The sequence below is a fragment of the Zeus faber genome (assembly GCF_960531495.2).
Source record: "Zeus faber genome assembly, chromosome: 12".
Taxonomy (NCBI): domain Eukaryota; kingdom Metazoa; phylum Chordata; class Actinopteri; order Zeiformes; family Zeidae; genus Zeus; species Zeus faber.
Genome location: NC_137196.1, coordinates 10,160,319 through 10,172,316, shown reverse-complemented (window position 1 = coordinate 10,172,316; position 11,998 = coordinate 10,160,319). Strand labels below are relative to the sequence as shown.

The window sequence follows — 11,998 nt, the reverse complement described above, 5'->3', positions numbered from 1 at the left end:
GCCCCATTCATTTTAAATTGCAACACCAATAAACGAAATTAACAGACATTTATCGATACATAAAATGAGCATCTTAGAGCATATTATCAAGATGATGATTTTTGAACGTTTTTTAATTTGTTCTGGTTGACTTAGGTGTCCTGTTGACCACCCCTAGCTTTTTGCAGGTTTAGCTTGTTTTAGGGCTAAAGTTGTTTGTGAACTACTACTAATCCACCAACGCTGAGGTCGTCTTAAAAGTGGGACTGACACGCCCATTATATTTGTTTAAGAGCTTCTCACACACGGACCAGGCAGGAGCTAGTTCTATCCCCACGATGTTTCGGGAATACGTCCCAGACCTATAAGGCAGAATTGAAAGCAACCAAAAGAGAAGTGGTCCCTTCTATTACCGAACTGTCCATTTCCCCTTCCAGGCAAACGCTGTCTAGTTGCTGGAGAGCAGCTCGCTCAACAGCACCTCTCTCTCTCCCAGGAGGACGTCCCTCTTCAGGCTGGTCCCTTTGTTCACCACCTTCATCTTCAAGGCCAGGCTCTTCACCTGCACTTGGGGCAGCGCGTCGAAGAAAAAGTCCTCGTTGAACACGGGATTCCTGGTGTTTTTGATGATTGTGCTCCTCTGTTTCTGCTGCTTGCCCGGGTTGAGGTAGAGCGCCACGCAGCAGTTGATGCTCTTAACGTCCGTCTGCCTGTCGTAGACGTCCTCGGCGGCGAGCACGCGCACCCGGAGCCGCGCGGCCTCGGCGTCGTAGTGTGTGCTCAGTCTCAGCATGCCGCCCTTGTGGAGGTTGACTGTGTGCTCGCGCTGTAGTAGTTCCGGCCCCGCGCTCCGAGAGCCGCCGCCTTTAAATCGATGGAAGGCAGGGGAGGGTGGGCAGCGGGGGCGCCGGCGCTGCAGGTTGGGGCTGTTGTCTGCAGAGCTGCATTCGTCGGCGGAGAAGGAACTATGGCGTCCCAGGGAATGCTTGGCCTGGGACATCTTCAATGAACATTGAGAGAGAAATAAAACAATTATCGACCGTAGAACACATGCAGATCCAAGCCTGTGGAGTACACTATGCAATGGGTGCTCACCTTGGTTTTGGTCTCCTGGGTGATGGAGCGTAGAAGAGAGGCAGAGCGGGTGAGGAGTGGGGAGGTAAAGGGGGAAGACTCTGCCGAGGAGCAGGTGTCGCTTTCCCCGCCGCTGAAATACCGGTAGGGGTTGGGGTTGGCAGGGGCCAAGTGGCTTCCGCCCTGGGTGCGCCTCTGGGAGTTGGGAGATGTGAGGGGGCTATTGGGATCACTGTGGAAGAGGCTCTCCTTGCGCCGGGTGTGGGGGGATTCCAACAGGGTGGAAAAGCCGTAGGAAGTCTGGGCCTTGGGGACGTAGGGCAGAGACATGGCAGTCTGCGACTGGGGGTCTGCGTTGGTGTTGACCTCCATGTTGTTCCTGTCTAAGGAGCAGGCGCCCGGCTCGTCGGCACTCTCAATCTGGATGATGTGGCGGTTGGCCGACTTAAGGAGGCTGCGTGTGTCCGTGGCAAGGCGAGAGAAAAGGTGAGGGCTGCGAGGATTCTTGCTCCTCTGGGCCTGGGGGCTTTGGCTGCAGATGGCATGGTCGGAGGCAGAGGGTCGCAGGTTGGTGCGGCGCTTGGGCTCCGGGGTCAGAGACTCGGGCTCTGGGGGGCAGCAGATAAGTTTAGGGGGAATGAAAAAATCGGGGATCTTGTCGGGTGTGAGAACGTTGGTGTAGACAGAAATAGGAATAGCCTCTGGTGCCTGTTGGGGTTGTTTCCGGATCCCACTGCTCTCTGTGGAACCACGGAGTTTCTCTAAAAGCCACATTACTGCTCAGGTGTTGCTTAGGTGACCACGGTCCCAGTGCCGAGAGAATGATGCTGTAGGAGCAGGCGATGCAATATTGAACTACAGTATAAGCAACTTAATGAAAGAAATTCAATTTTTTTTGTTTACTATGTTACTAAACACAGCCTATTCACTCAGCCAGTGATTCAAAACCTCCATGCTTGAAGTGTAGATTATGTAGTTACCGCGATAACAGTGAAACTATGATCATAATAGTCATCATTTTACCCTCCCTCATGGCACCGATCTTATAAATTAAATAACTGTGAAGTTTTAACTATTGATCATTTTGCTGAGGACCCCCGTGGAACCTCTTGAAGGACTCCTGGGTGGTCCCCGGACCCTCCAAAGCAGCGATTACTCTTAAAACTCGTTTAAAGAAGAAAAAAAAAACTTTAATCAGTTCAATGAAAGGTAAAGAGGGACTTTCTAAATAAAAATATGCAACCATGAAAAGTGGATACATGCACAATTACGATAAAACTCTCTTCCTGTCTCATCTCCAAAAAAACTTTTATGAAAATTAAGTGTTCTACGAATTTATTTTGATGATTGATGCAGATCAACAGGTTTTAGCCGGATTATTACGCATGAAACATCAAATATCTAAATGTAAAAAGCTATTTTCCAAACTCATCCCAACTACCTTATTTGTATATGCGTTGTTCCGTGACCTCTCCAAAAAAGCGTCCTGTGCGTAAAATCCTCCTTCAGTGCGTAAATCACACAAGTGCTCGCCAAACCGCGCGCCAACAGTCGGAGCGCACGATCAGAGCGCCTGGATCGTCTCTCCTAAGCTTTATAGGAGACTCCGTGGAATTCACAGCCAATTGAAACTGCCAACACATCCACGGTTCCCGCGCCCTGCCCTCCCCACGCAACAACAGCCACGCGTGCGTAAAAAAAGGCGACTATTTCTGCACTTTTCGTGCAAGTTTTCCTAGATCATCTGACAAACATTATTATACGGTTTGAAAGTTAGAAATATTGGAAAAGTAGACTTCTAAAAGTGCCATGGTTTGCAGAATGGATGGATAATATTGGTTAAACAGCATTTTATACAATTATTTTTAATTGATGGTTATAACAAAGACTCAAAAGAGGGAAAGACAAATGAAAATTTTTGCTCTACATGTTTTTTTTGTCATAAATTATGTTATATTATGTTGGTTTTCCAGGTGGTGTATAAAAAAAGCTGAAAAAAAACATTGGTTTAACATGCATACACAATTTTGGTCACATTTATCCAAATACGGATTTTCTAAGTGGGTGCATACAAAAAAGACTGCTTTAATTGAAAAATAATGCATGGTACACTTGCATTATATATAAATTTGTGTGTGTGTGTGTGTGTGTGTGTGTGTGTGTGTGTGTGTGTGTGTGCGTGTGTGTGTGTGTGTTATTGTCTATAGGCTATACACGTATATAAAGATTTGAAAGTTGTCTCCTATGCAGAAATATAATTAATAATCACACTAACGTGTTGTTGCATACAGTATTCCTTCTCTAATAAATTCTAGGGGCGAAGATGTTATTATTAGGTTATAATAAGGTGACCAACTTCACCACAATGGGAAGAAAACACTTTAGGAGACTTTTAATTTCAAATGAGCAAGAACAAAAGAGAAATTGTTGAAAAACATTTTTTAGTCACAAAATTTGCCAGAATCCATTGTTTTATCCTAGTAATAAGCAGCTCTGTAGTTTGCTGACTTTCATTTAATGTTTTCCACACAAAAGAATACAACACTGAGGCTATGATATCAACTCTGGGATTCTGGATATTATAATAACATTGTATAGTGAAATGTCCCTCGTGTTTGTCTTCAAGGCTAATACAATTTTCTGAACTTGATAGACTGTTCTAGCAGTTCTATTCAAAGTAGCATAGAGTCCATTTTCTTCGGGGTTGTGGAACAATGGTCGTTTCTCAATACCAAGTACGCGAAGTCCGGACTTGCGGACTTGGTAGTTCGGACTTGGCAAGTTCGACTTGGGAGTACAGACTCCTCTCCGCCATTGCCGTAACCACCGCTTTGTGGAAAATGCATTCTGGGATACTTGGCTTTCCCAAGTCCACACAAGTCACCACTGATGCATCCTCGATAAAAAGAGTGGAGCAAGTCCACATCTGGGCATTTGGACTGGACTTGGCTTGATGCGGACTTTGAATTGGAACACTACTTGGGCTGCGACTGAGGCCTTACGTTCAAGAATAACTGAAATTTGCTCTTCTCTAAAGACTGGAACTTCGACAGCAAGTTGATACACAGGCTACAGTGCACATGTTTTCGCAGACTTTCCGTGGAGCGAGATCAGACAGCTCATGCATATGGAAAGAGCTTCTCCAGCCATAGCAGCTGTCCACACCTTGGGGAAAGGTGGGATGTTGTGCTTCGTTGCAGTTAAGAATCATTCGCGATGGATGAAACTCTCGCTCTGTTATTGTAACATTACAGTGTTTTTGTTCTCGCTCGCCTGCTCCTCCGTCCAACTGCTTTTGCAGATGGTGCAGGTCCACTCTTTACCGTTGGCACAGTCTCTTCACCCCCTCTCCATCTGTCTCCCTCTTGTTTGTTCTCGCGGCTTTTTACAGTCTGGGACCCGTGGATCTGTGCTTCTGATGAGCCTCAACAAATGTATCATCTCCCATTTCCAGTCTGAGAGACTAACAAGCAACTAGCAACTGCACACACATCCAGATCCATCTCTCTCTCTCTCTCTCTCTCTCTCTCTCTCTGTCTCTCTCTCTCTCTCTCTCTTTCCCCGGTTGTGTGAGTGTGTTTGGCTTTGTTTACTTGGGCATCTTTCGGGTCCCCAGCCAGATGGGCTTCTTAAAAGGCCGCCGAGAGAACGCGAGCGCTCCGGCACAAGGTGCAGGGTTTATTTAATATACCCCAGATCAACATACACTGTGTTTCCTCCTATGTAGACGTTCTCCCGCCATCACCCTGCTCTCCCTCTACCACGACACAAGACGACACAATACAATACAGGGCTTTTATTTATTCATTGATTGATTTATTAATTTATTTGGTTGTTTGTTAATTAATTTAAATTGATTAATTAATCTATTAATTAATTAATTAATTAATTAATTAATTTCTTTATTTAATTTCATCCATTATTATTATTATTATTATTATTATTATTGTTATTATTGTTATCATTATTATATTACTTCTACTATTGTTATGATTATTATCTAATATGAATTATTATGCTACTATAATTCATTTGTTTGTTTATTATTTAATTACAGTATTGTTATTATTCAGGAGATATATTATATATATTCATGAGAATATGCTCCCTTCATGATGCAACACAGAACAATGACAGTTAATGATCCATTAGATAACACTTCAAACATTTTTTATTTATCCTCAAATATTGATTGTAGAGTTCATACAATGTCTAATCACTATCCAAATAATGAATTTGAATCAATTTTTTCCTCTCAGTAATTGTATTGTGTTCATTTGAATTGCTTTGCGAAAGACTAATTTCAGCTAAATTTGCCGTTGTGTAATTAATAACGATAGCACATTCATTAGTGTTACCTGATTCAGCATCAATAAATAGCGTGTTAATACATACAGTCATTCTTTCGCAATTGTGACTGAATGTTTGCGATGGCGGTCTTGGTGTAAAGCCATGGGTGCTCGTTATTGTTCGCCTCGCCTTCCTTTGTTATTTATTCTCCTCCCTCTACATCTTTAGTCACCGTCGGGGTTGGTGTGGGTATGTACTTGTGTCTACATGTGTGTGTGTGTGTGTGTGTGTGTGTGTGTGTGTGTGTGTGTGTGTGTGTTTTAGGATCCCTCAATCCTCTGCGACTGTCTGGCATTTTGATGAGTATGTCACAGTCAGAATTGCCATAAACATTAGAATGCTAAATACAAATCCAAACACAATATGTTTGTGGCACAATTGAGGCCTTTGAGCACTGACAACTGAAAAGGGGTGCGGACGCGTGGCAAAGAGGGAGAAGAGGACGAAATGCTGCAGAAACTGGCCGCGTGCGACTCAATCAGTGTGTCAGTGAGTCGGTGCTCTCATCAGACTTCTACTTGGTCGTCGTTAATACAGTATGTGATTTTTGGGACATGAAAGAAGAGTCCAAGGCTTGTAGTTGACCCGATTGGAAAATCAAAAGTAGAAAATATGTGTGTAAAGCCCAAAATGATTATTGTGCAATGGTATCACAACCCAGTGTTCCAGACCCACACTAAGGGTGACCAGAGATCTTGAGATCGTACTTCATAACTGTGACATCAAATACATTTTGCAAAAAAAAAAGTTGATGTCCATTTCATGTCCAGAGGTGGTGTTTGTCCACTGCATTCTTGGCGTTCCACGTGTCGAAGGTGTTTGACAGCGTGGAGCAGTAATAAGAGGCAGCGCTTAACACCAGAGAGGGTGTATTTATTTATACTGTTAACACTCCCACTGCGTGCGCGTGGATCTTGGTGGTGGTTGCCAGGCCTTTCCATAGTTCCATGGTCAAATCTTGGGTTGAAAAATCCAATGTTTGTGTCAATTCATAAAAAAAGATTATCACAAAATCCAGGACTATATGTTATATATTGTATTCCCTACAGAGCATGAAATAAAACCAAGTCAGACAAAAACGATGGCTGAACACAAATAAATATATGGGAAATAATGTATGTTGTCTTTTGGGGTGGGGGGCGGGGCCTCAGAGGGGGTCTCTGAGGAATAAAAATAATTGAAATATTCACTTATCCTCTCTTCCCTTCTGATGAATTGTTAAGCCTGCTTCTTTTTTTTTTTTTTAAATCAAGGCAACGAGTGGATGTCTCATCGCCTTGCGTTGGCACTTAGTTGTGGATGGTTGTTGATTACGTGGGATATCCTCACTCACGAAAGGTACTCGAAAACAAGAGTTGAGTGAAGTGACATACAGAAGTAGTAATCTTGAGGTGCTTGGAAACAGGTGCCTCTTTGCCGTTGTTAACATATGTTATCAATACAATATTGCTCGTATTTTCACCGTGTTATCACTTTCCATAAGCTTATGTGTTTCTTTCACCTGTTTGCGCTCAGAAGGGATTTTGGTGAGAGGACTGGTTGAAGATCTGATTATATATCTGACGACAAATCAAACAAGTCTCATGAGGTGATGAGTTAGTTGAGTTATGAGTTATTTGCAGGAGAATCCATGAGATCTATGTTGGGTGGATTACACTACTAGTCCCCAGAATTCCATTTTAATCTGCATTTTCTTTTCTTCACAGTTTGCCTTCTTCTGATCGACAGTTCACTAACCCCAACTAGCCACACTGGCTTATCTAATTCAATGAACAATGGAAACAGCATATAGAGGAGGACATGCACAACACAAATACTGCCTGAATGGCTGTTTCTTATGAACAGCAATATTGGATAAATATTAAAAAATTAATAAAAAAAATTACGAAATAATCTGTTTTTCGGTTTACCACTTCAGAACTGTGACCTCAAATACATTTTGCAAAAAAAGAAGTTGATGTCCATTTCATCCCCAGAGGTGGTGTTTGTCCGCTGCATTCTTGGCGTTCCAAGGGTCGAATGTGTTTGACAGCGTGGAGCAGCAATAAGAGGCAGCGCTTAACACCAGAGAGGGTGTGTTTATTTATACTGTTAACACTCCCACTGTGTGCGCTTGGATCTTGGACGCGGTCAAAAGAAGCCATCATTGTGCCTTCTAGTCACTCACGATGTGGATGGTCTTTGGGAAGCTCTCTCTCTCTCTCTCTCTCTCTCTCTCTCTCTCTCTCTCTCTCTCTCTCTCTCTCTCTCTCTCTCTCTCTCTCTCTCTCTCTCTCTCTCTCTCTCTCTCTCTCTCTCTCTCTCTCCTCTCTCTCTCTCTCTCTCTCTCTCTCTCTCTCTCTCTCTCTCTCTCTCTCTCTCTCTCTCTCTCTCTCTCAACTTTAAAGGTTGTTCTCCAACAACTCTCAACTTTAAAGGTTGTTCTCCAACAATGAAGTTATTTCAAGCAGTTGTGATGATGATGATGTGTGTCTACACACGCGCGTATCTCAGAGCACCTCAAGATTCTAAGCCTGAATCCATTGTGCTTGTGTTCTTACTAAGTTAGGGAGTGACCAGAATTCTAGATGTTTATAATACTTGAAAATTTTCTTTATGGATCTAACAATTAACTGAACATCCAAATGCCCCGCCAAGACTGGGGATGTGTGAAAGCCTTTATATGCTGATATATTTATATATTAATCGATACTCCATATCACAACACTCCCTTTACGTTGGACCTTCAGCGCAGAGCCTAGAGGAAGTGTGTGGAGATTACATCTTCAGTATGAAGGAATCACATGATATACATTTTTATTTGTTGGAGCCGAACAGAAAATAAACCCGTGGTGAAACATCTGACCACTGATCGATATGATGGTGGCCCCACGGTGCTTGGACATTGGCGTGTCTCATCAGATCCGTTTGCTGGCCATCGTCTCCTACAAAATGGACAACATCTACATAGCACATGAAAGCACCTGCATACAGCCAACCTGTGAGCAAATAAAACATTTGCACATGTCAAATATTTACTGTTTGTGTCGCAAGCAAACTGATCAAATAGTGTGTCGATACGTAACAGTGAGCAATTTTCCCCACCAGAGGGGGCGCTAGTCAATTGGAGCTTGATCAAATGATACCGCAAATGCCAACGCCAAATCACATTTGAACCTTTGCTTTACCGAAAGCTCTTTAGCCTTATGAAGAATGAGGCTTCTTAAGACTCCGACAGAGAAATAACTAGCATTGGATCCTCAATTCTTTCATTCTTTCGTCGACTACTCATATGCATTTCCAGCATATGCGATTTACAGCTTGGACATTCATCACTGCGTGGCACATTTACGCTGTTATGATTTAATTCTAGCTCTGCACTATAGCCTCCATGCACCAACCCCATAATTCAATCAATCAAAAGAAAATTCATACCAACGGATGACGAATGCTTTCTCCACAGGGGATTCAGAAAGTCCAATGTCTGCCCTGCGGGAGAGCAGCGCAGTCATTCAAACGGATTTCAAGAATATCTTTCAAGTGCATTTTGAACAGAAGGCAACTTTAACTTTATGCAAAACAACAACAACAACAACCAAAATGTTCAATTTGGGGGATCATTTGCGCCTCAGCTCTTGGGTATATACGTACAGTAACTGTATATTAAATATATACCGCTGACCACAAGATCACAAACTGAACAAATAATTAAAATACCGTTCAAGAGTAAGCCACACTACAAATGTATAAAATGAAATGTTCAGGAGCCAAGAGCACTTTAGCGAGGTCTGAATCTAAACTGGGAGCTGTAGGAGGGGAAATGACTCTTTCATTAGTTTCTCCCTGGAAATGAATCTGTGGTCTTGGGATTTTGTGAAGAGGCAAAGCAAGAACAAGATGACATCAAATATTCTCATGTCATTCTCTCTCACCCGACTGCCAGAGACAACACAATATTCATATTTTTACACAGTATATGCAAGAGAGATAATAAGTGATATGCAGCCTGGTGTATTGATCAAATTAATAAATAATAGGAAGAAATAGTCCTCGGAACTCACTCACATCATTACATAAGTGTGAAGCATAGGCACACACACGTGGTCTCGGAGTCAAAGAAAGGAATGGGTGGAACCTCACACACACACACACACACACACACACACACACACAGACACACACACACACACACACACACACACACACAGACCTACTGTTTTGCCTGACACACAGCAGGGATGCTGTGCGAGCAACTCATACACAAGCTAATTAGGCGATACTGGATATACAGTATGGTGTGTGTGTGTGTGTGTGTGTGTGTGTGTGCGTGTGTGCGTGTGTGCGTGCGTGCGTGCGTGCGTGCGTGCGTGCGTGCGTGCGCATGGGCTCTCGCAATGGTGTACAAAGACTCCTGTTCCGCGCTTGAGGGAAAGTCTAGAAACAAAGCGGCGCAGGGTAGCAACAGGGGAGGGGAGAATCAAGGGTGGGATATGAAACGTTACGAGAGGGCAATAACCTGAGGAATAAAATGAAAGAAGATGCTGATGTCCTGAATTCCTGAATATCTTTCACCGCAATATCGAGGGCGTATTTGTAATAGGCCAGTCTCGGGAGCGTACGGGTAAGACTGGCTTTCATTAAGTATAGTGACATTTACACTGAGCCCCGCTGTAAGCTCTGCCAGTCAGAGGTGAAATATTAGCCTGAGAGTCAAAGCAAAACTAACTTTTTGGCTGGAATACATGTGAAAATGACAAGCAGCCAAAACGGAAATCATTAGGAGGTATTCAATCGCGAAAGGCTAAATGACTCAATATCAAACTGATCACGGAGGTAAATAACATTCATTCAAACAGAATAACCTACCACAGGTTCTACTACAGGAACCTCCGTGTTTTAGGTTTGTAGGTGGCAGCAGATGCAATGTTGTCATAGCATTGTAATAGCTTAGTTATAACATCGTAATAACTTAGTAATAACGGTGTAATTACTAAGTAATAACATCGTAAAAACTTGGTACGGTGTACTTAGGACACGTTTTACAATTTCGGCGCTATACTATACCACTGTCCTGTTAGCCGCTAAAAATCTGAGGAAAATGTAGACCTGTGCTTATTAGTATGGCCGACAAGTAGTTATGCAAGACATGCGAACGAGTTGTTCGTAGTGAACAATTCTTGTATAAGGATTTACAAATACAAGTAAATATTGAGCTTTGAAAGCAAAATGGCATTTTTGAAATTACGTTGGCGAAGATTCTGAGCAAATGACAAAACCAAGACGGTTGAGTTTGTCTGTTTCCTTTTAAAATATATATATACATTAAAGGGTGACACCGCTGACACCAGTTTAACCGGTTAAAAGCAGGTCAGATGTCTGTATGCTTTCATGGACTCAAATTTGGGAAATTGAAGGCATGGGGTCTTAGTGCTTGCAGCTTTCCAATCGGAAACAACGGAGGAATACTTCTATTTTCTCCCAGTGTTAAAGACTCGCCGTCAGGGAGCGGATAGTACACTAATGAAAATTGGGGACGCTGCGAGGCTGATCTAAACCGGCGAGCCGCAGCCATGGGAAACAGGCTGGAGAACGCGTTGCCTTGCCAACCGATCCCTCCGCGGCGTGGGAGGTTAATACAGTATGTAAAAGATTCTTCGCCAATACAAATATAGATTGCCATCTGTTTTCATGACAGTATTCGCTCGCGCGCTTTTTGTTTGATAGCACTTGGTACTAATCAATAACTGGTGGCAGAGTTATTTTCAACATGAGAACGTGCGTATTTCAAATGAATGGGATCGGAGGCAGCCCATCATTTCGATATAAAGCAGGGGCCAAACACTTGATACGCTTGCCATCGTGTCGCTATAGGATGAATCACCATGCCGTCACTGTTTTCTGTTGATGAGAATAGAACGCAGAGTGACATAAGTCAATACCCCGTAAGTCAATACCATAAGTCCAAACAGGTGGCATGGTGATAAAGGTGCACATTCTAGTAAATACTTTAAAGAGTGAATTAATTCACATACTTTTATTGTAAACAGAATGTCCCTCGTATAGATATAGCTGTATCCTCATTAGATATAGCCAAACATATATTTAATTTCCTCATATAATAATCCATCCATTCAAGCAACATGTTTTTCCAGGGAGCTAAATGATCAAGGCAGAAGGCAGAATGCTTTTTAAAATTTAGATCCAAGTCAAAGTCTAACCCAATTAAAGAAATAATAAAAGCAATTTGGGATAATATGACAGCATACAGCATTTTTTTTACTTTAAATGTTTCTTTGTATTATATTATTATGACATTGAACTGCTTTAATATAAGCTTTTCTTGAGGCAGAATTCCAAAAATTCAATTGTATTCTTCCTGGACTTGTTTTCTCAGATAAATTGAAACATATTTTGTGCATATTGGTTATGGTAGTTTGTTTTTGGTGGTGTACCTTTAGTACAATAAGAATCCATCTCTGGATCCTTTAGAATCTAATACCCGTGAATTCAAATGTACAAATCTGTTTAATCAGTAGATTTTAAAGTGGTAATCCGTAAGATTACCACTTTTACCGCCATATTTGATACTTTATTTAGCTTGTAGCTTTAACACTGT

At 42.3% G+C, this 11,998-nt stretch overlaps 1 protein-coding gene across 1 annotated transcript; it reads right to left on the bottom strand.

Annotated features, from left to right (window-relative positions):
• Positions 1 to 427: 427 nt before the first annotated feature.
• Positions 428 to 1,827, bottom strand: LOC307237599 (C2 calcium-dependent domain-containing protein 4C-like; the record flags this gene model as incomplete). The annotated part of the gene is made up of 2 exons (XM_080010354.1): positions 428 to 979; positions 1,075 to 1,827. The coding sequence occupies 2 exons, from the start codon at positions 1,825 to 1,827 to the stop codon at positions 428 to 430; spliced, it is 1,305 nt and encodes a 434-aa protein (XP_079866480.1).
• Between the last annotated feature and the right edge of the window lie 10,171 nt (positions 1,828 to 11,998).